This window comes from Anoplophora glabripennis, unplaced genomic scaffold (genome assembly GCF_000390285.2).
Source record: "Anoplophora glabripennis isolate ALB-LARVAE unplaced genomic scaffold, Agla_2.0 scaffold2, whole genome shotgun sequence".
NCBI lineage: Eukaryota > Metazoa > Arthropoda > Insecta > Coleoptera > Cerambycidae > Anoplophora > Anoplophora glabripennis.
In genome coordinates this window covers 3,185,758-3,210,701 of record NW_019416325.1, presented here as the reverse complement: position 1 = coordinate 3,210,701, position 24,944 = coordinate 3,185,758, and the positions used below count along the sequence as shown (strand labels likewise).

The 24,944-nt window shown below is 34.3% G+C and overlaps 3 protein-coding genes across 3 annotated transcripts in view; 1 reads left to right on the top strand and 2 right to left on the bottom strand.

The window, feature by feature from the left end:
• The window catches only part of LOC108916926 (elongation factor-like GTPase 1), a 65,683-nt gene that overhangs the window by 39,957 nt on the left and 782 nt on the right, over window positions 1-24,944 (top strand). Inside the window, exon 3 of the mRNA XM_018723264.2 lies at window positions 19,183-19,370. Within this exon, the coding sequence (XP_018578780.2) occupies window positions 19,183-19,370 (188 nt within the window). The remainder of the gene's footprint in view (window positions 1-19,182; window positions 19,371-24,944) is intronic.
• Window positions 1,689-17,394, bottom strand: LOC108916928 (protein giant-lens). Its single transcript, XM_018723265.2, has 4 exons — window positions 16,953-17,394; window positions 6,414-6,622; window positions 6,175-6,349; window positions 1,689-2,715 (listed from the first exon to the last, which is right to left on the bottom strand). Exons 1-4 carry the CDS (start codon window positions 17,148-17,150, stop codon window positions 2,506-2,508), a joined length of 792 nt encoding a protein of 263 aa, XP_018578781.1. The 5' UTR covers window positions 17,151-17,394; the 3' UTR covers window positions 1,689-2,505.
• Window positions 21,912-22,920, bottom strand: LOC108916930. The gene is made up of 2 exons (XM_018723267.1): window positions 22,873-22,920; window positions 21,912-22,746 (listed from the first exon to the last, which is right to left on the bottom strand). The coding sequence occupies exon 2, from the start codon at window positions 22,738-22,740 to the stop codon at window positions 22,021-22,023; it is 720 nt and encodes a 239-aa protein (XP_018578783.1). The 5' UTR covers window positions 22,741-22,746; window positions 22,873-22,920; the 3' UTR covers window positions 21,912-22,020.

Genomic DNA, 24,944 nt, shown 5'->3' with positions numbered 1-24,944 from the left:
TATTAAACGATATCCATACAATAATTTTTCAGTCCATTTTGGTTCTTAAATGTCCATTGTCATGTGACATCCTTTTTAAAGGGCGGAAACTGCAACAAATAATACAAAACGAAATACGAGTAGATACTAAATATTCCTTTACTGAAAACTTTAAAATTCTGAGGTTTGTAATTACTATTTTTCCTATTTCAAACTATTTAGTAAGTAATGCACAAAATTACATTTGAAAGAATGGCGAAAACAGTATGCTGTTATGTTTATTTCGGGTATATTTGACATTTTGAATGATGCTGCAAACATCATTAAATAACATCAAATAATACCTATTTTATGGACATCCTGTATAATCGAAAATAAATTTGAGAAATTGTCGTTTAATGAGAGACATTTTTGTTTTGTATCACTGAAATTATCAGAGCTACCTGGGATGTGTTTTATTTAAATATTTTTTATTTCGTTTGAGTTTCTGTTCAAATAAGTATGTTTGTTATTTGTAAACGTAAACAAGTAGAAAACGAAACACAAGATGTAAATTGTAATTTGGCATCGTTTGTATCCCAGACGAAGGTTAGATTACTAAACCAGCACGGGGTGACATTACGGGTTGCCTAGCGACGACTCGCTGTGCGGATGTTTTCCTAATTTTAAATTTCAAGGCTCGGATTAATTTAAAAAATATTAATCTACAGTAATATTTATTTCGTATTTGTACATTACATTTTACAAAAAATAAAAATATTTAATTTAATTGTACAGTAAAATAATTAAAATAATAACTTTTATTCATTAAAATTAAATTAACAACGTTTCAAACGTATTGTGAAATGTTTTTTTATATAATACAAGTCTTTACAATTATCCTTCTTCGCGTAGCGTAATCGCAAAAACATTTACCGAAACAGCAAGTTATTCGCAAATATTCGTAATTTCTTTCAAACAATCCAACAACTAAATATTGATATTACGAGGACTCTATAGCAAATAGGCAACCAGTAATACATTTTTATAGATTTTACTACACAGTTTGTCTAAATATGAATTAATGCACAAATAACATACTTTCCCCCATTTTAACACAGATTTTCTACAAAATGGACTTAGTTTTAAACTCAAATTACTTTTTGGTGTAAAGAAATTTGTAATTTACGTTGTCGCTTGTAGAAAGTCGGCAAATTACAAATTTCTTTACAACAAAAAGTAATTTGAGTTTCAAACTAACTCCATTTTATAGAAAATCTGCTTTAGAATGGAGGAAAGTCCGTTGTTAATTCATACACTAGGCACAGAAATTAAGGGATATTAAAAAAATCCCAAAATTATACAAATTTTTACCTTTTTTCTAACCAACATTTTCACTTTGAAAAATTTTTTATATCAAAAACCCATAATTACGACTTGTAGAGAATACTTTGCAGTTTTTAAAACTCTGCTTGAATTTTCTGTTCGACCATTATTTCCCGAGTAATTGATTGCCAGTCAGAAATAGCGACAAATAATCGTACAAGGCGGAACCGCTTAAATTGAAGAGAATTAAATTGTCTAAAAGAGCTTTATGATGAAATTACCAAAAAAAAATTTTTGAAGTCCTTAGGTCTTTTTAAAAAAAGCAAAAATATACAATTCTTTTTTCCCGTAGATTTATTTATTACTCAAAAACTGCTGACGCTAAAAAAATTTAAACTGCAGATCTGAAAACTTGACACGTGAAGCTGTGTAATAAAATGTATAAAAATGTATTGCTGGTTGCCTATTTTCTATAAAGCCCTCTTAAGAAAATATATGCGATTATACCCGGATGTGATACAGTGTGTTTTTGCGATTAGGCCTTGTGATAACGTAAGTTATACGTAATTTAAAGAAATGGAAACGATACAATGTTATAAATACCTACCACTTAAAAACCTCCACAGGTATATAAAATTAATAAATTAAAGCCTTAAGTTCGTCACAAAATTGAGCAAAGAAACTTCATTATTGTACTAAGGAAATAAATAATCCGTTTTACAGTCCATTGAGATTAATTTTTAAATAAGTTGCTTCATTTAAACTCTATGCGACAAAAAATATTTGGAATTAAAGATTTTCTTGATCAAAATCGAAACAAAATTAATTTCTTGACAAAAAAATGGAAAATACGACAAAATTAAAAAGAGAGTCCGACTCCAGTTTGGTTATGAATTTTATTCTGTCACTGATTGTATTTAGTTATACAGAACTCGATAAACCAAACAATATAAATTAATTTATAGAATATATGGTCATTATAGTCACGTTGACTGGGTGAATACCTGTTGTTGCGAGGAAATACATAACAAAATAAATATGGCTCGATATCAAATCGCTCCGTGTTTGGTTTGCTGAATGAGATGAGAGACACCAATTATTTTCGGAATATTCGATAACCTTTCGAAATCTCTCGATCGCAACCACAGAGTTGCATCCAGGCAAAGCAAGCGGGCAAGATATATACAAAGAAAAAGGGGCGACATCTACCAAGACGACGTCTTAAGAGGGCAAGCAGTAGCCACTGTAAGTCTTGATGGCCTCTTCCGTGTAGCTTTTGCCGGAGATTACTCCGTAGTCCGTGTGGTGGTGCGGACATCTGTGCGCGTGGGGGCATTGACACAGCGTGTTTACGTTCACTTCGTCCAAAAACTCTTGGCGTTTTCGGACGGTAAACAATCTGCAGGGTTCCTTTCTTTGGCACCGGAGCCTCTGCAAAATCAAATGAGTCAATGTTTATTGCTTCAATTGAGATAACCCGGCGACCCATTTAGGGGAGAAATACACAACTTACAAAATAGTAGTAGAAATGTTGTAAACTGTTGAGCTAGTTCTTTCATTTGTCGCAAATATTATGATTTCACAACGAAAACAGAGATAAATTGTATTAAAGTTACAACTAATTGTTTGTCGTAACGAAAAACATTAAGTGATTTTAAAGTAGGCGTCAGCGATTAAAATTTCTCTTATTATTGTTTACACACTCGTAACATCCAAGATTTGTTACTTAAGGTCATACAATTATAGTAATGGTTTATGATGTAATTAATTTATGTGTGAAATTATCGATTACAAATGGCAGTAATTAGCTGGAATAGTGATAATAAATCGATACATAAAATTTTTATTTGTTGAAATGAACCGTAATGTATATATTTTTTACTAATACCTATCCTGGATGTAACTCAACACTTTTTCACGTTGCTAAAAGATGCCATTACCGTCATTTTCGTGTACAAAGTACATAAAATATATATTTTTTAATTTATAGCGTATATTTTTTGGGTAGGCAATAGAAAAAATATTGTATGCAACTAGAAATAGTATATTATATACCGAGGGAAGGAAAATAAAGCGTTCCAAGGCTGAAATTGATACTTTTTCACATATGGAAAAATTTTCACTTATTTCTTAAGGTACTTTAGTTCATTTGTATACCGAGTGTCCCGAATTGTATAGGCTAAACTTTACTTTCTGATAAACTCCCCAACGTAAGAAAAAATCGTCATAGATATGAATCGAAGATTCAGTTTAAAATTCTTGTTTTTTTTTTAATATATTCAAAACGTCTAAAGATAACACAGCCACACAGAAAAAAAAAAGTTGGGTATACTTTTTATGCGACATATATTTTTCGTAGTAATTTGGCCTCCTGAACACGAATCTGGGGTCAGAATTGGCCCATCACGTCACAATTTTTTCCTAACCTCAAAAAACTTGTGAAAAATAGTGAAAATTGATGAAAATTTACTGGGAAAATTTGGAAAAAAATTTATTTCCACATCAAATAGTACATTTTTATGTAAAAGACTCTGCTGAATTCAAATCCACTGTCAGAATTGAGCTAGAACGTGTGGTTTTTTTTCTAACCTCAAAAAACCGAGCAGGAATCGCTATTTTCAAATTCTGAGCGGATTTTGACCAGATTTTGTATAAAGGGGTTTTTTGGGTCGCTGATTACGAATATGAATTCACATTGTAAAAATTCAAGATGGCTGATCCAATATGGCGGGTGTACTTTTTTGAAATCCACCGATTTCAGTAAAATTTGGCATCATAAGGATTGCTGGTTGATCTCACCTTCATTAATCACACATCTGGAGCCAGATTTTCATAAATCAAGGTAAAATTTGTAGGCAGAGTCATAATTTTAGGCCGAGTAGGCGGCATTTTTTCGGCAAAGTCACATTTTTAGATTGAAGGCATAAGCAGATGCAGTGATGTGCTGTGTGGCAGTAATGTGTCCTTTTCCTTGAACTTTAAAATTATTAAGAAATAAAAGCATCTAAATGCCATAGGAAAACTGCATAGTAGTTAAAAAAATCTGATTGGAAAACCATAAGCCCATGCACGACTAAATAAATGAAAGAATAAAGTAGAAACTTTTTTGTCTTGTCCCATGGAAACAAGCACATCACACTACACATCATTACATGTGTAGAGTCCTTAAGTCATTTTTTTAAGCGAAGTCACATTTTTAGACGGAGTGGAATCTTTTACCTTGATTTATGAAAATCTGGCTCCAGATGTGTGATTAATGAAGGTGAGATCAACCAGCAATCCTTATGATGCCAAATTTTACTGAAATCGGTGGATTTCAAAAAAGTACACCCGCCATATTGGATCAGCCATCTTGAATTTTTACAATGTGAATTCATATTCGTAATCAGCGACCCAAAAAACCCCTTTATACAAAATCTGGTCAAAATCCGCTCAGAATTTGAAAATAGCGATTCCTGCTCGGTTTTTTGAGGTTAGAAAAAAAACCACACGTTCTAGCTCAATTCTGACAGTGGATTTGAATTCAGCAGAGTCTTTTACATAAAAATGTACTATTTGATGTGGAAATAAATTTTTTTCCAAATTTTCCCAGTAAATTTTCATCAATTTTCACTATTTTTCACAAGTTTTTTGAGGTTAGGAAAAAATTGTGACGTGATGGGCCAATTCTGACCCCAGATTCGTGTTCAGGAGGCCAAATTACTACGAAAAATATATGTCGCATAAAAAGTATACCCAACTTTTTTTTTCTGTGTGGCTGTGTAATCCATAATCCATCTAATTTTATCCTTTATAAAAAGATGACCACGACCTAAAATCAGTCAGGGGTGGCGTGGAGGCGTTTTTTGTGTAAAATTTTAAAATTCTCGTATTATTATAAGAGAAAAATTGTCACAGCAAAAAAATATTATTAAAACTTAAATTGATGAATATTATTTATCAAAAATAATGTTGAATTGGCATCAGGATGCTTATAGTTTCTTGGACCTGAAATGTTGAAGCAAAAATCTGAGTCTACAGTAAAATTATTTGAAAAAGATTCTTAAAATTAAAAATCTTGCGAAATCCTTGCTTTTTTCAACTAGCTTCGAGAAAAATTAATAAAAGATGCATTTTAATCTTCTGGTATACAGGGTGTTAGAAGTTTGACTGCCTTAATTTTAACAGACGAGAGAATATATTAAAATAAACAAAAAAACGGCACTGCGGTTTATTAACACAAGGTACTAAGGTGTCCAGCAACCACCAATACGCAATTCAGTTGGTATCTGGATTCGACCGTGTCGGAGTGTTTTCCAGCGAGTGCGCGAAACTTGGATTCGAAGGTGTCGTGCGTGCGTGGTGATGGAATTTTGCTGTTTGGTAGTACCTAAATTATTTTTAATACCTTTGATTGATTATTTGGACGACGGGATCTTTGGGTACTTTAATTACATATTTTTCAAATTCATAATTTGATTAAATGTTAAGTTCCTGTTTTAATAGATTCATAATTACTAAAATCGAGCTAAAATTTATGCACAACAGTATCTTCGTACTACAAAATCGTTACATTTTATTTTATTTATTTAAAAACTGGATTGTCTTGAAGTTTACTAAATGTTTCACAATAACAGTTGTTTACATTTTTTCCGTAGGACAAGTCTGCCGCGTGCACACGTGGTGTACATCGGCAGGTCAAGCGCTGTTGTCACGCTGTGATGAAACTCCCCAATATTAATACTCGCTGTATTTTGAATGTTGATTTTTGATTACTATATCACATGCGGAAGTAATGGCAGTCATACTTCTTACACCCTGTGTAATATTGATTCTATTTCACTGCCGCACTCAAACTGTGCTAATTTCCTTTTAATAAAGCATATTTTCGGCATTAAAAGTTTGACTTACCGTTTGCGGCGAGCAGGAAAATAAATACTGAAACGCTAGCTCCTCGTTAGGCAAGTGTAGGACATTTCTTTTATTTAAATACGTCAGAGAGTTCTTCGGGCAATGGCAATGGACCACTTGATCTGTCACGTTATTTGGAAATAACGTTATAGACCACGTCATATCCCGGAAATACCTACAAAATATTCATTTTAAATTTCTTAAGTCTTAGAAAAGTCAGAGACGGGTAAAGGATTTACCTGCATTTCGGTATTTTCTTGATAGGCTCGCATAGCTTATACTGCCTCGTTTTTTCCACGAAGGTGTACCCGTCATCAGTCTGGATACCTAAGGGGCAGGTTTTCCCTTCGGCACATCTACATTGCCTTTCCACCCAAGGGTTGTCGTATAAGTCCACTTTATTGCATATCGACCTCGCGTTGCACAGGGGCAAGTCCTGCTCTGATTCCTGGAAAAATAAAAATTAAAGATCTAGGCGTCGACTCGTTCGAAAGCTTAGCAAATTTATTTTGAATAGGTCTTGGCGAAAGACTGGGAATGGCAGAAAAAATAAGGAATATTAATGGCCTAAGCGTTTTGTAGACTGACTTTTACATGCTCTCGTTAAAATTAGTTGTTTCTTAACTGTCACTCATTCGAAAGTTTTGTTTCAGTTTTGTTTTCTTTTCATCACAATGTAGTTATATTATTTACTTAATCAAGCATGTGAGAAATTATATATGTACTCTGTAGGCATGTTTATACCCATATATGTGACTCTAATATAAGTAATTATTATTAAATGAAGTAGTAATTAACAATTTCTTAGTACAACACTATCATCTGGAACAATTAACACGTTCTTGGAAATGTGGTGGAATATTGGAAAGAAATATTTAGTTTTGGTACAGCTCAGGGATCTTAAGGCGGGTTTCATCTTATGTCAAAATTAATTAAAAGCTTTTTACGTTATTCCAAACTACCTATAAAATTGTTTTAAATTAATTTAAATTATCTTGTTTCGCGATACTTTCAAATATATTAAGCTAACTCGATTTATTTTATTAAAATTGGACAATTCAAAAAAAGTAAAATGAATTATAAATGAAAAAAATGGGAAAATGTGCAAAAAATAAAATAGTGCCTATGTATTTTTGGCTATCGTACTGCTTGCTGTGTATTTAGAGGCGCTTAAATGAAATTGTCTGCCCAAAAAAGGCCAACAAAGAAATAATCTATTGGTCTAATTTATTCATCGAGTTTAGTATTCATACACACCATAACTTTAATTCTATTATGTCTTCAAGTAAGTACATATTATTAACCCGATTAAATTTCAGGTCCGGTGCAAAACGGGTTTATTTTAAGAAAAATTAATTGAATTATATCCGAGACTTGCGGTAATTACAAAAATTAATTTTTGTTGTTAACTTCAATAACATATTCTCGATTTGCCTTATATCTTAATTTGATCTTTATCGTCTCTAAGAAGTCCATTATACAGAGTGTTAAAACAAAAAATACTCAAAAATAAAATCTTATACATCTTGGTGTCAGCGAAAAAAATTACGGGACGTTAGTTTACAGTATCCAAAGCCCAGTAGTTAATCTTCGAATCTCGAGGATTGAAGATCAGGTAGCAGAAGCCAATTCTTTCTTGACCAGCCATCTAATTGCAACGCTTCTAAGAATAATAGTAACAGGGTTGAGATACCATCTAGAACAAGTATTATCTTTTCGTGGTAAACATCTCGTTAATAATTTTAAAGGAACAAATTATACGTTACTTTCTGACATACGTTTTTCTAATGTTTTATTGCCTCGGCTTCATCATTCATTTACATCTATACAAGTTTAATTTTGTTTTTTCTTCTCGCAAGCTCCTCATTGTTCCGAAAATAAAACTTTACACAGAATCCCCCCCGTACTTCGTTTAAAAAGTTTAAAAACTCGAAAACCAAAGTCGCTAAACAGTAGGAAAAAAAATTGATTCGACCGAATTGTAATAATTGTAATAGGTATTCGGTGCCAATGGGTATTATGCTAATTCAGTTACTGTTTTTAATTGCGGTTTTTGAGTAGGAAAATGCACTATTTTGGGGTTATTATTTTATTTTAACTTACATTTTCGATACCAAAAATTTCAGTTAATCTAAAATAACTCTACAAACTACTCTTTTACAAAAGAAGTTACGCAGTACTCCAATTCCCAAAATATGGATATTTTGACGTCGTGACGTCGAATTTCTGATGTCTTCAGTAACTTTGACGTATATATACAGGGTGGTTCGAAAAAAAAGGTACTACAAATTGAGGGTGGGATAAAACGTAAAAAAATAACGTTTTTTTCTAGGGACCTATGGACCTTGGACCTACTACTTTGTTTTTGAAATCAAATTTTAGGCATTTTTCCAAAAAAATACCGTAATTATAATTGAAACAAGTAAGTTTTTATGAATAAAAAATACATCATTGTTAATAGTTTTTGACCATCTGCTGGATGTCGCTAGCTACGGCCTTACCAAGTAACAAATTTTTTTTGAGGTTATGTTTTCCAGTAGTATATTACAATAATGTAAAATTTAATTTTACATAACAGAAAACGTTGGAAACGCAACGGTTTTGACGAAAGTACATTTATATGTCCCAAAGTCAACCACTTTCTGTTCCTTAATATACAGGATGTCTGGAACGAAAGGATAGCTCTCTTGGATGAAAACAAACCTATTTAGATCTTGAATAATCAAAGAATAAAAGCTGGTTAACTTTGGAATAGTCAATTTCGTTACAGTTGCAAAATATGTAAAATATAACCTCAAAAAAGTTGTCAGAAAATGTCAATGGTAGAGGTCGTAAGCAGCGACCTCTAGCAGATAGTCAAAAACTGGCAACACTGATGTATTTAGCACCATCAAAAACTTTACTGTAGGAAATTTCTATTCATTATATTGATTTTTGGAAAAAATATGACTAAAGTTTGATTTAAAAAAATATCTTTGGTGCTTTGTATCTCAAAAACAAAAGATAATAGATCTGTGGTCTTATTGTTTTAATTTTCTACTAATTCCTGAATTTATGGTACCTTTTTTTTTTAAAACACCTTTTCCAAGCCATTAGCTCAAAGAACCCCGCACAAAATCAATGGAAAATGGGTCCCAGTCAGGTAAAGGTCGTTTCAAGGTCAAACTGAAGAAAAGACTTTAATTGAATTTTGACCAGTGAATGTATAAGTTTTTGGGCTCGCAAAATCTGAATCTGGAGATAGCTTAACCCTAAAGGTCACCTTCAAGTCAATTCAAGGTCATTTCAATATCAAACTAAAGAAAAGGCTTGTATTGAATTTCAACCAGTGCGTGTATAAGTTTTTTTTTGGGGGGGGGGGAACTGAATTCAGGGATAGCTTAGCCCTACAAGGTCACATTTAGGTCAAGTCAAGATCATTTCAAGGTCAGAGCAAAGAAAAGGCCTTTCACGAATGTTAACCTGTAAGTATGTATGCTTTTGAGGTCGCTGAACCTGAATTCGGGGATAGCTTAGCCCTACAGGTTCACATTTAGGTCAAGTCAAGATCATTTCAAGGTCAAAGTAAAAAAAGGCCTTTCACGAATGCTAACGTGTAAATATGTATGCTTTTGAGGTCGCTGAGCCTGAATTCGGTGATAGTTTAGCCCTATAAGGTCATCTGCGGCTCTTGAATTGAAATTAAGTCAAATGAAATGACCTTGATTTGATTTCCAAGTGACCTTATGGGGCTAAGCTATCCCCGAAGCGACCTCAAAAACATACATACTTGCAGGTGAAAGGCCTTTTCTTTACGTTGATTTTGAATTGATCTTGACTTGACCTAAATGTGACCTTGTAGGGCTAAGCTATCCCGAATTCAGTCCCCTCTCCCAAAAAAAACATACTGGTTGAAATTCAATATAAGCCTTTTCTTTAGTGTGATGTTGAAATGACCTTGAATTGACTTGAAGGTGACCTTTAGGGTTACTATAACATTCTGCAATTTCAACAAAATCGACTGGGACCCATTTTCCATTGATTTTGTGCGGGGTTCTTTCATGTTTGCGATGTTTGAAAAAAACGCGATTCTTTTTTCATAATTGACACTCTGTACCTCGAAAAAGAAATGTTTTCGGATATTTCTCTCTACAACTTTTTTTTATTTTAATCAATCGAATTCAAATTCGAATTTTGCAAGAACCAACCCCAAAACATCCTGTCGAGGGTCCGAATTTAATTTTGGGAAATTAAATTATCATTTAAAACTCCGTTTTTCAATTATCCTTGAATTTACCGGTTTCAATCGCCTTTGGCAGTGATTTTTACACAAGTCTTACACGCGTCTCCCCTACGGACGCGGAAGGGGGGTCTGAGGGGTCGAGAGAGTGGAGCAGGGTGCCAGCATTGTGTCAGGCTGCTGCCGGGCCCACGACTTGTGTAACTGGGCGATTTTCCCACGCTGAAGAGAACAGACGCAAGGTGTACGAATTTAGGATCAGGCAGTGTGCACCCCTGAAAGAACACCTGTAGGCCCACGGCAGTTATATTTACCGAAAAAAAAAAAAAAGAAACTGATAAACGGATATGCTGCCCAACTGGACGTGTGTTTGTGGGATCATCTCAACTTGTTACATACAGAATGGGTTCATTTAATTTATAACGTAATTGTGTTGTGGAAAAAAAACAGGGCCGCAGCTTTAATAATAACCGTAATAAATAATTTTTAATTCGTGTTAAGATTTGAAACGGCCGCAGCTGTAGTATAATTTTAGTTTTTTTTTACCCAAATCAATACTAAATAAAGTCCAGCATACTCAGGTCTGGCGATTTAGTTGGCCACCACGTCCAGTTCACCTTGAACTTCAATGACGAGCTTCAAGACCATTACCATTAGCAAGTCTATCCATGAAGTGTACTCGAAATAGTCATTTTGTAAAGGGTTGGTAAATAAGTGTTAAACTTAGACTGACAACAAATCCGTGGTATTTTTCTGTCTCTTTGAATTGTACTTTCTTCATCTAATTGCATTCATTTAATAAAGCGATTTAAAATGACGGCAGTTTAAGTTTAATTATTGCTAAATGAGGCAATTTATAATTTCCCGGTAAAATATTTTAATAAATTTTGAGAAATATGAGTAGAAAATTTCCTTGAAAAGAAATTGGGTTTTATTCATCTAGTAATTAAAATTTTGTCTGTAGTAGCTAGTAAATACATAGCTGAATCATCGGACGTAATAAACGTAAAAGCATCCCACTAATAAAGAGACAACTTTTCAATATTTTTTCGATCATTGATGTATTTTATAAAGGAGTGAAACAGTCAACCCCATTGCAATATTTTATTAGAAATTTTTTATACGACGCAAATTATTTATTTAAAAATATTTATTGGGGAGACTAATTTATTGCGGAACTTTTTTACCTCTTGTAATTTTTCGATAAAACCGATAGTTTTCTAATAAAAAAATTAGATGCGACATCGTTCACTAAAAGGGTAATTGCGAAAATTTGTAAAAATAAAGTAGGCGGATGTCATAACAAATAAATTGTTATTTATCATATTTATAAATTGACACTTTCTGTCAACCAATAATTAGTACCAATTGATTAATTTATTATCAGAATAATTATAGCAAATAATATTTATACCATTGACGAATATGTCGACATACTCCAAGTGTTTTTCGCATCCAACAAAATAGTAACGCTGCAGTAAGATTATACCACCAAAGATACTCAAACCGACCGATTCCTCATAGACAAACATTGGCCTCGGTGGAAAGAAAGCTTCGCGAAACTGGTAAAATTCAGCCCAATCGTGAGGATGCCGGAAGAAGGCGTAATGTTCTACCTGTTGAAACTGAGGAAGCTATACTGGAGCATCTAAAACAAGACTGTGGTACAAGCACAAGACTGGTGTCCAGGCAACTGCAAGTTTCTCACAGTCTTTTATACCCTTTTCACCATCAACCCATGCAAGAATTGAATGATCCTGATTTACCTAACCGCGTGGATTTTTTTCAATGGTACATTAATATTTCCAGACATGACTTAAATATCCTAATGAATATACCGATGATATTCACCGATGAAGCAAATTTTCGTAGAGTAGGTGCAGTAAACCTTCATAATGTTCATTCATGGTCGGAAGAAAATACTCGTGAAATATTTGTTTCAAGATGTCAACATAATTTCAGTTTAAACATTTAGATGGAAATTGCAGGAAATACTCTAGTAGGTCCTTTTATTCTTCCACACAGGCTTGGAGTGGCCGAGTATCTTAGATTTTTGAACGAAAATCTTCCAACATTATTTGAGGATGTACCCCTCGCTACACGTCAGGTGATGTGGTATCTGCACGATGGGGCGCCTGCACATAGTACACTTGCCGTTAGAGAATGGTTAAATTTAAATTACCCGAATCGCTGGATTGGTCGTGATGCCCTTGTTTGTTGGCCTGCACGTTCACCTGACCTAACGCCTACGGATTTCTTTTTGTGGGAACACATAAAAAGTATTGTTCCTCCTTTAAGAGGGTATGTCGCCTCAGAGCTGCAACTTTCATATAAGGTATTTTTACTTCAATTCTCTTATTTTAGGCTCTACATTCACTGGTACCATTTTTGCTACTGCATTTAAAAACACCCTGTATGTATACAATGTTAAATAATTTATTTATCAATATAAAACCATGAAGATTAAATGTGGTCTAAAATTCGGCAAATATCATACCAATAACATCAATTAATATAAAATTAGTATCTCTTCCCGCGCAATATAATTAATTCAATCGGAGCGAATTCTTGCGCAACTCGAGGTGTTCGGTTTCGAAATTTCCTAGCGTTTTGACAATTACCCGGCGTGTTGCAACTTTTCAATAACATGTCAGATTTGGAATGAATGCCAAACCGCGCTGAAATCAACTGGACGACGCATAGCTGTGAGTTGTGAGACATCCGGTACACTCGGGATTGTTAATTAAATGTTCACTTGTATAGTATATTAATATGTCAATAAATAAGGTTTTAAAACTTCCGTTTTAAGCCTATAACGTACTAGACAAATCACCAACTGGGAAAATTACGTTTGCCGATAAAAATTTCGTAATGGGCTTTAAGGCGAGATTTCGAAGTTATTAACTGGACTGGGATTGCCTCACTTCTGCAAACGGCAAATATATGCATTCCATTAGACAGCTGCTCGGCATCGACGACATTAAAGTCGTTTACAGGGTGTGACTGATATGTCTAGTCCAAAAAAATAATTTATGTTAGTCTAAACAGATCCAAATAGTTTTAAAAATTTAATTTCATTCAGTTACAGTTTGTAAAGTTTTTAACTGACATTTTAAATTGTTTAACCTTTTTTTCTCGACGAGTTTCTCTGCATGGTATATAATAATTACTATTACAGTGATACAAGGTTTGACAGGTTTACGATAAGGAAAATATCACAAGTTAAAACTTTGTCACTTATTTATTGGATACCCTGTATACTGCACATGCACTAGTGGTCCTTGTTTTAACCTCGAGCGTTCAAGCTAAGAGACCAACACATTTGGAGCATGTAGTAGTGTCTCAGACAGATAATAAACGCGTTTTGATTCAAATTGTCGTTGGTCCTTCCGGGAGAAATCAGATTGGGAGGTACAATAAGGTGCTGGGCTGACAAAAGGGCAACATTGAAAGAGGAAGCAACAGGAAACGGCAACCACTTATCCAAAGACCCTAAATTACTAAGCAGCATTGTGCCCACCTCAATGGAGAGGAAGTGAATTCATAAGCTCTAATACTTATATATATCCGCATTTAACTACCTATGTTTACCATTCTAATAGTTACCATTCTAAGAAAACCAAGGGCCAAGTCGGATATCCGACCAATTAGAATAAATACTTTTGGCTGAAACGGAACTGGATTTGTGTACCTTCGCCCTGCTCTAAAGAAAACGCATTATTGACCTCGCTGGTTCTTCCTTTCCGAGGCTGCACCTGACGATTCATAAAAACTAATCGCGACAGAATTTGATTTAGTTTTCTGAGTAATCTCTAACCGTAGGTACCGAATTTTGTCTCCTGATCACGAATCCGGTGTCAGAATTGAGCTATCATATCACAGGAATTCCCTAACCTCAAAAAACAGGTCAAAAATAGCAAAAATTCCCGAAAAAGTGCTAGGAAAAATTTTTTCTATATTCAAATGTTTATATGGTTAAGACCCCGTCGAACGTGAATCCGCGGTCAGAATTGATGGTTCTTTTCCTAACCTCAAAATATTAAGGTCAAATATCACGAATTTTCAAAAAATAACAGATTTGCGCCAAATTTGGTATACGGGGGTTTCCGGGGTCGCTGATTACGGATTCGAGGTCAGATGTGCGAAAGTCATTTTGTAATATTTTTGTTTATGTTATAACCTGAGTACCCAATAATGTTTTAACCTTTTTTTTTTCGGCTACCTATATCTTGTTTTTTTTTGTAAAAGATCTATTCACTGGTTTTCTGCTTAATCTCAGGTAATAAAGTACATAGGTAATTGGTAAAATTTTTAAAAACAAATTTTGTAAATCTGATCTCGGATTCGTGATCAGTGACCCCGAAAACCCCCGTATACCAAATTTGGCTAGAATGTGTTATTTTTTGAAAATTCGGTCGGCCATCTTGGATCCGCCATCTTGAATTTTGCAAAATTGACCACGGATCCGTGATCAGCCACCACGAAAACCCCTGTATACCAAATTTGGCGCGAATGTGTAATTTTTTGAAAATTTGGTCGGCCATCTTGGATCCGCCATCTTGAAATTTGCAAAATTGACTTCGGATCCGTGATCAGTGACTCCGAAAACCCCCGTATACCAAATTTGGCGCGAATCTGTTATTTTTTGAAAATTCCTGATATCTGACCTTAATTGGCCGGTTTTTTTTTTTGAGGTTGGAAAAAGAACCATCAATTCTGACCGCGGATTCACGTTCAGCAGGGTCTTAACCATATAAATGAACATTTGAATAAAGAAAAAAAATTTCTTTGTATTTTCCTAGCACTTTTTCGTGAATTTTTGCCATATTTGACCTATTATTTGAGGTTAGACACCAGTTCTGACACCGGATTCGTGATCAGGAGGCAAAGAATACTACGGATAACATATGTCGCATGAAAAGTACAGACAACTTTTTTTTTTGTGGCTGTGGAGCAACAGCGTATTGTAACTGAATTTTAATTAATTTCTGTTATGTTTTAAGTTATGTAATGTAAATATTGAGTTTCCAAAAAAGTTTCATAGGAACGCAACATCCGCACGATAACAAAGCCAACAGTATACTAACGTGACATGAACGTGAAAAGCGTTCTGAGGCATGTTTTTACTGTTCGAGAACCCTCTATAATTTAGAACTGTACGCCTATGCTCCAATCACTGATGTATCGGGGTTGAAATACCTTCGATTGCTTCCTGTTTAGGTAAAAATGACACTTCCCCCTTGTCTTCCGACCTGTCAAAACCACGTAACATAATATGGGACCAGTTAGGGATAACGAGAGGGCCTTTTTTAGGGTGGAGTGGGCAAACTTACGCCTTGGCTGTGTCTAATATTTCATCATTGTAAAGCGAATTTATTTAAAGCAATTAATTTATGGAATTAAATAAGCTTAATTTAATATATAAATAGCTACATGTGGTAAAGTACGCCCTGTGTATGTATTGTCACAAAACTATTTATCCACATGTACATATCAAGAATATTTGTGGTTTATAGAAGTTCAAATTACAGTATTTCGACTTCCACTCGAATAAGTATGATTGTGTCTAATAAGTTAGTTCCTTTTCTTGAAGGATGCTATCTGGCTTTTTGTACGTTCAATAATTATCGGTAAATTATTAGGTTAGGCAAGTCTCTATAAAAAAACCGGATGGCTCAAACACGGTCGTTGTTTGACAGAGCAATTAACATGCCATGAACTGCTCTTTCCCCAATTTAAAATAAGTTTGACCAAAAATTCTCGCTTTGCCTACAAAGATCACTGTACCATTTTTTTTTTTTTTGTAGAAATGTTGAAGTAAGCATAACGTTTCACCTAAAATTAATTAATGAATTAAAAAATGCTGTATTGAAAATTAATTAAACTTTTAATGTTTGGAAAAGTGCAAACGCATTTTTTATTTTATTAAAGCAACCTGTACCTATATGCTTGAAATATCATTTTATTCTTTAATGTCGTTGACAATAAAAAGACCAACTTGAGCATCAAAGTTACTGCAGGCATATTATATAGTTTCCGCAGTAATTTTGCCGTTCAAGTACATATTTTACTCTTCTCACGACATTTGAAAAGTTAATATTCCCATGTCATCCCATTTTGTTGCACATCAAATTGCGATGGTGAGGTACTGACTGTATTGATAAATTTAGCAGAATGTACAGACATTTATTGCCATTACTTTTATTAATTTCAACCCCCTTGTCGTAAAATCGCTACAGTTTTGAATAGCGTCTGCACTGAATTCAGCAAAACTGTTTTGTATTTTTGATATTCTATTTAAAAAATACCTTATAAGGATTTTTTTGACGGATCATTTATATATTTTAGTGTATACATATCTGACAATGAGTATAAAGCGAATTAAATATATTTGTTTTTATCGCGAGCGAGATAAACGGGAAATATTATTAATACAGTTAGTAATTATTATAACCTAGATGTTTGTTGCTTTTCCGATACATACACTATCACATTTACGATTATTTTATCGAGTAATTTATTGCGAGCTGGGTTGGTAGGCGTTTTGAAAAATACTCACCCCGACTTGGTACAGGATCTTTAAGGTGGTGTATTCTGGGATCTTCTTCCTGTGGAAGGTGCCTCCTAAATTGTGGTTATTTAACCTGTGGTGGTGATGGTGCTCTGTCGGATGTCGTTGGAATACCTCCAAAGGCAATCTGGTACTTTGAACACAAGAAATGACAAGAACTAGAATTCTGATACTGTCGAGATACATCGTCTTCCGAAATAAAACCGGGTTGGAAATATCAAAAACTCATATCTGCCGGGAGATTTAAAATTTTTACAAATTAACCGCTAAAATATCAAAACACTCACTCTAGTGGAATTTTCGTTGAAAATAATTGCGTAACTCTACGATCAACGACTGTTCTCACTGCTACTTTGATCATTTCAGAGAGCGTACTACTATGCCCGATCCAAGGCATGAATGAAGGCAGATTTGGGTATGTAGGTAGACACTTGGCGCTAGTAAAACTCGCTCGCTCCGAACTGGCGTCAGAAGACGTCTTTGACTGATCGATAAACAATTCTTTTCTCGAATAAAATTGTTAGCGACTGAGTCACGCTTGTTTACACTTCGTACTCAGAAATGGACAGGAATTTTTCTGCGTTAAATTAACCCTATAAAATATTTGTATACTTTGTTTACATTTTCAGAACATGTGTAGACTGAATTTGAAATATATTGCCAGAGAACCTTGTAAACAGCCTCAAATTCTGCTGCTTTCGAATAACATTTATCAGAACTTAATTCAAAATACAGGGCGAATATTAAACATGTACTTATATTTCAAACAGTTTTGCAAAAAAAAATTAAGGACGATAAAATTAAATTAAAATAAATCATGGATAGAAGACTTGTTGAGGACGCTTAACATAATTTCTCCAAGATAAAAGCTAAATAAATAAGCATTTTTTGGTACTATATCGTCATTAAAAATATTGATCAAATACAATTAAATAGAAAAACAATATCCGTGAAAATAACACAGATACATCAAAGTTAATACATACCACAGAGAATATCAGTAAAATATAAAATTTATGCTCATTTTTCTATTTTTAATTTCAGTTTTTTTTACAGCTGTTTTTAAATTTTTATGACGAAGTGTAACAATATACAGGGTGTAACTAAAATGTTTGGGCTAACTTTAACGGCGAAGTAGGGTGTCCAAACTCAATGAAAATATATGGCTTATTTCAAATTGTATAAAATAGTTTCGAGTAGCCATGTAAATCGATCTCATTCATAGACAACGTGATTGCTTGATTAATAATTATTTTAATTTAAAAAATAATTTCACGTTTTGATACTTTTAGCAATAACTAGGTACCGATGAATAGTTTTTTACTTAAACCTCAACGGCTTTTAAGTAAATCAAAATTATGGCGTCTGTCTGAGATTACAAATTAGGTGCTACTTTTTTAGTTTTTTTTCGGCAAAATGACAATTATTTTGACGACAAACCTAATGTATATAACTAAGTAGTGACACTGACTAATTAATTGAAGTCGTTGAAATTTCTCGAACACCTGTTGATCCAGGTGAGCGGTGTCTACGCAGGGTGCCTAGACAAGAGATTTATGAATGGTGAGGCGCACTCTTGTAATTGTAAAGTTTTCATTCATATCTACCGTGATTTACTATGCTGGGCTATGGCACAGTTGACATCGGGATCTTGCAATGCGCCGTCGAATCGTCGATCGATAAAAACAGTTAAAATCAGTCTTCCTGACCAATTTTACAATGCCAATAACTGACCAATGGAAAAAGTGAAAGGCAACTCTTATTTATTTCGTACAGTTTCATCTAGTGCGCTAGGTGGCTTCCGTATAGGAGGATTTTCGTGGCAAACAAAAGTATTTAGCCAACAGAAGGTTGACTGTTCGGATTGTTTGTTTACGCGTTTGTTTCCTGTTGAATGTGGCACACAGACCGGAGAAGTGAAAAATTCCAAAATTCCGGTTTTTTGATCACCCGTTATACCTATCGCACCCACGTATTTGAGAAACGCCTCTCTAAAAATCTCACATCGATTTCCGGTGACGCTTGGCGAGTCAGTTTCGTATTTTGACTGTGATACAGTTCGGCGGCGGTTGTAAAAAAATATTTTTCGTTTCGCGCCAATTTCGCTGCGAACTGCTATAACAGAACCGATCCGATATTATAAAATCACGTATACCTTTTTGTGCTGCGCCCTGTTTAAGTATTTAGTTTTCCTAAGAGGGCTTTATTTTTGTTTCAGGCAAAGTGTACACAGTCGTGAACAAGCGGCATGGTAAGGTCCTGAATGCCGTTGGGATGGACGAACAGGAAAAGACTTTTCTCGTAAAAGCGCAGATTCCGGTTATCGAGAGCGAAGGTTTCGCTAACGAGATGAGAAAAACCACTTCTGGTCAAGCTAATCCCAGTTTGAGGTTCAGCCATTACGAGGTAGGGACATTTATTTTATATCTTGCCAGCAGCCAGTATATGAATTTATTATGCGTGCAGTCGTCATAATTGATAAGTGAAGGTAACTATAGCGCAAAGCACTCGAATCCTCGTATAATTTTGTTTCTCCCCTATCTTCGAGTGTGCTGAAGTTGTTACGCGGTCAAAAATAGTTTCATTTGAAATTTAAATGGCGTGTACTGTATTTCTTCGCTCATTTCGGCCGAAAATTGCATTTTTAGCATTTATTTATTAAAGTTTTATGTGACTTTGAAAATAAACCACTTGTACATATTGAGTATCAATTAATTTGTAAAAAAGTCGATGACGCTGTTACTTCCATACATGGGCGTAGCTAGGGCGAGCAGGGGTGTGCACGGCCCTCTGCAGAAAAATTATCGGTCACTGCGCGGCCTTTTTTTAGAATCAAACCAAAACGTGTACAAATTTGATATTGGTTAGTCAGTTGATGAGCGGAGACTTTTTTTTGAGGCATCCAGCTTGCACCCCAAGCAAAAGTTGTAGCTACGCCCATGCTTCCAAATGTCATTTAAACAAAAATCACTAGAGATATTTAAATACCCCTAATAAGTAAAATTTTCTTCGTCTGCTTAAAATAAAGAAAATTAAAAATGTTGACCTTGATAAAAAAAATAAGTGACTCAAAACACGAAAAGTGAGGGAGAGGGCTTTCGCTCCGATACTGAATGCGAAGGTACGAAAAAAATTGCGTTATCTCGGCTTCTAATGTACCAATTTCGATCTTTATTTTTTAATCCGATGTCTCGCGAGCCAAAGAATTCGAATATTGTAATGCCAACTGTCTAATTTGCACATACTTTGTTATAAACAAAGTTTATTATTTATGCATTAAATATACTGTATATTTTACCCTATGCTATTGCATTTTTCAAGGAAAGAATTGGTTTACGTATATATAATTTAAAGTTTTTCTTATCAAAATTAGAATACCTTCGGAGCAATTAAAATATTTTTTAAAAATTATCCAAAAAACTTGATTATTTTGCTCTTTTTTTCATCAATTATTGCTATTTTGCAACATCGGAAATAAATTTAAACATTTTTAACTCACAGTATACATATTGTGCAAAATTCAATTCTAAAAAAAATGCATAGGTTCCAAGATATGAGTATAAAACTCAGATAAACTAGGAATTTTTTAAAAATATTTTAAACAATTTTGCAATTTTGAAAATGTTCCGCCCAGATCTAGGGATCTACACTTTTATTATGTGAGTTGTACTGAAGGTAATCCAGAAAAAAATTACTTGCTCCCTCCCACATCCACCTCAAAACAGATCCGCCCTGGTCTATCATTCATAAAAACTGCGGGTTTAGGAATTTGTTATTTATCTTATGTTATACGGCAAAATCTGATCTATTAAGGTGACCCTATGGTTGAGTCACCCGGTATATCAAAACGCACGTAATTCAAGATCTAATAAATCGTTTAAAACATTACTTTCGTCTGTTTAAGAGTAATAATACAGAAAGAGACATTTATATGTACATATATTGTTTGTTCTTAAACTTTCTGCAAATGTGCAGATCACTACACATATAGGTGTTTTGAAACCTATATAAAGTTTATAGTGTTATGTCAAGTGTACAGGCAACAATTTTGATTTTTTTTTTTGAAAATTAGATTCGACTGCACAAAAATAATTTTCAAAAATAATAAATTGTTACCCAAGTGAATATTTTACCTTGAATTGAACTTAATTTTTATTTGTTTGTTGGCATTTTCATTATTTTGTAAAATTCAAAACATCCGCGAAAATATGATTATTATAGTAATAGCATCATGATTTTTTTCTCTGACGAAATTCAGCAAATGATTCTCTGATTTAAAATACGAAAATATACATTTAAAATAATCTACAGGGTGATATTTTTCTGGAACCAGAAAAACCACTAAAGTATACCAGAAAAGCGAATTTTGGTAAATAAAAATATGAAAATAAATCAAATTCGAATTAAAATATAGCTCTATTTTTTACGATAATACTGAGATTTTGACCGTTATTTACCACATACACTGCTCATTAAACGACGTTATATGGCATCATCGAATGAACTGGCCCAAGGTAACTCAGTATCTCCAATTGAAGCCAGTTTTTCTTGAAATGCCGCGGGTGACGGAAGTCCTAAGATTAACATGAAATTTACCCGTGCTTTGTATGAAGACAGTGTGTTACGTTCACATGGTCATGTGTTTTGCAACAGCGGTTGAAATAAAACAATTTTCCTTCAAACTATACAGGGTGTCTGCTAGAAGACTGGCCGAATTTGAACACTAGTTTCTACCTCGCAAATTAATGAGGAATTTTTATGAAAAATTGTCGATAAATTCAAGATACACCCTGTAGACTATTGTCAGTATGATTTCAGTTGAATTGAAAAACCCAGTAGCGTGCAAATGCCATTACAGGGGACATTTTTAAATAAATGGTACGACACTGATTCCTTTCCTTTAAAACTTTTTTATCACCACACTATTGAGACAATTAAAAAACTTGATTATGCTCCTATCTGTTTTTATTGGTATTTGAAGTAGCGTTATAAATTTTGGGAATATTTAATTAAATCAGTCGTACCAAAAATAACTAACAAGCAGTCTAGATAGTCTTCATCGTTTGCCAGGCGTGTTGTCCCCATGCAACCAGTCGTTGTCTTTACCGGATCCAGGAATACCATTCAATCGCCTCTTACCTGGATTACCTCCCCCCTCTTCCAACCAATCCCTGTCTGCTCCAGATCCTGGAACGCCTACATTTCCGCAAACGTCCATGAAGTTGGGACAGACTATACTAAAACTACTCAACCAACCACCGTCAGCCGCGGCTACAGGAACATCGTTATCTTCTTCGAAGGGATGAAGACCAGGCTTGCCAGGGTGGAAACCTCTATGCAACCAATCTCTTTCTGGCCCAGCCCCAGGAATTTCTTCGTTGTCGCAGGATTCGTCCATGGCGTTGACGCAGTGCTTGCCGAGGTTGAAGTCGCCATTCGGCCGGTCGTCGTCTGGTTCTGGGTTCAAGTCGTTATCCGGCTCTTCCTCCAAGACTTTTGAGGATCTCTTTCCGGGGTTGAAGCCTTGGGTCAGCCAGTCGCTGTCCGAGCCTGCTCCAGGTATGCCCCCGTTGTTGCAGGCTTCGTCTAGGAGGTAAGCGCATCTCTTGGTGGCGGTTGCGTGCATTCGGTGGAACAAGTCGCCTAGGGACTGGAAAATCGTTGGTTGGTTCCGGGATTGGCGAGCGATGGCTAGTTGTTGGTGGGGGTTTCGTTCAACGTAAAAGCCCTGAGATGAACCCAGTAACACGACTGTGATTGCAAGAAGGCACTTCATCTTGTTCTGAAAAAGATGGACCATCTTAAGTATCTTAAGTTGATATTTAAACATATGTAGAGATACTGGTTGTAATAACTGCATTGGAAAACTAATTTTTCTCAAAATAGAAAACCAAAAGTAATTACTTACAGCTTTTTACGTCCAAAGCGACAGAGATATAGCCGAACTGAGACCTACCTCGGTATCCCGTACTTTTATATCATTTTTTATCTATATCAATCAATTTTACTGCTAGAAATTAATAAAATAAACCATTTGGAGTCAATCACCGTAGTAAATGTTAAGTCACTATTGTTTATTTGATGGAATGATAGCATAAATTAAATATTAGGTATATGTTTAGCAAATACTACCTAATAACTTCCTATTTTTACCATTTTGATATCATATACGGTGCTCACAATCCCACCCACAGTAAAAAACGTATTTATCTCGGTTACTTTTTGACTAATAATGGAATGCAATTAACATCCCTAAATAATATATAGTCTGTTTGATTATAAAGGCCCCGAGTTACCCATTTTTGGACACCATGTAAAGTATACAGGGTGTGCCATTTAACACTCCCGCTGCCAATATCTCCGAAATGAAGAAATTTATTTTAGTTCCAGAAATTGGGGTTGTTAGGTCCTTCGAATAGCTTCAAATTGTAGTTAGAACTGCTAGTTCAAATCTTTCTGTAGCTCGGAGCTTTTATAATCAAACAGACTGTATGTTTTCAATTTATTGTATAAATTTTACATATCAAAAGTAAATGTAAAACCAAATGATAAATGTCTTACACAGAAATGTTGTAAAGGTTTGTAGCATTGTTTTTTTTTGTATAATTATCTTTTTTTTAATTATGCATCATTTTATTTTTGTATTTTACATTTTACTAAGCAAATGCAGCTTAATTATGTGCAGAATTATTTGCTGCTTTACATTCATTTAAAAAGTTTTCCCATTTTTTGAACAGTATATATTTGTGTAAAATAAAACTTTATTACATGCTCTATATCACAGGCATCTCCTCAAGAAAATTATTCTAAAATGTCGTTTGGAAGAGTTTGAACTAGCGATCTCTACAAGATCGTCGAGTACTAATATTGCTGACGTATTTAACATTCCCGAAAACTTAATTGTGTATCATTGCATTATGTTGTTTTTTTGACGAAGATGCGGCCACATGATTTAAAAAAATCATACAATTTTAAAAACAAAACATAATAGATCTCATGGTTCTGAGGAATTAATTTTCATGTTCTACCAACCCCTGAATTTATGGTACCATGTGTTAAATTAATTCGACTTAATTCAATAAATAAAAAAGTAAAGCAAAGTAAAAATGAACGTTGCCAAATCCAAATCCATTTAATATAATATTTAATTAGTAGTGTAAGCAGTCAGTCCTATACATGTAAGTATCTGGTTATCAATAATAGACGGAAAAGGAAAAGAACACTAGAGTGATTGCTAAATATTGCAATTATATTTTAAAAATACTCTTTTTGTTGACCATCACAAGCACATCAAATGAATATTTTTGTACCACCACCACTATTATATGACTTAACCTCAAAATTGTTCCAAATAAATCTGCGTACATACGAAGTCCGTTCAGAAAATAACCGAACTTTATTTTTTTAAACTTTATTATTAATTTTATACATGATTGATCCTTGTCTCCTTCAAAGTACTCCCCTTTCCTGTTCACACACTTTTCCCAGAGGAGTTTCCATTACGCGAAGCAGTTCTCGATAGCTTCATTTCGAATACCCTTTAAAGTGTGACGAATTTGTTTTGATGATCAATAGTCTCAAAACGACGTCCATTCAGCACTGGTTTTAATTTCGGAAATAAGAAAAAATCGCTAGGAGCCAGGTCTGGGGAGGACAGTAATCTAATTTGTGACGTAAAACTGATGAACTGACAGAGTTGAGTATACGGGAACATTGTCCTGGTGCAAGAACCATTAGTTGGTCTTCTCTGTTTCACATTGAGGCAACAATTCAAAATACACAATTCGACAAAGTCGAAAAAAACAGTGAGCATCACTTACATTGATATGTCAACAATCCAAGAACATGTGATTACAGAAGTTATGCGCAACGCAGTGCTACCAACCGCATATCACTAAATCTCCATTAGCGCGTAATGCAAAGAGTTCGGTTATTTTCTGAACAGACCTCGTAAATGGGATATATATATATATATATATA

Bases quoted from the DNA above. Each gene is read 5' to 3' on its own strand.
- LOC108916928 (XM_018723265.2), bottom strand. From the start codon at position 17,150: ATGTATCTCGACAGTATCAGAATTCTAGTTCTTGTCATTTCTTGTGTT. The intron at 6,623-16,952 runs GTGAGTATTTTT...TTATTTTTCCAG, and splicing joins AGATCCTGTACCAAGTCGGG to GAATCAGAGCAGGACTTGCC. The intron at 6,350-6,413 runs GTAAATCCTTTA...AATATTTTGTAG, and splicing joins AAGAAAATACCGAAATGCAG to GTATTTCCGGGATATGACGT.
- LOC108916930 (XM_018723267.1), bottom strand. From the start codon at position 22,740: ATGAAGTGCCTTCTTGCAATCACAGTCGTGTTACTGGGTTCATCTCAG.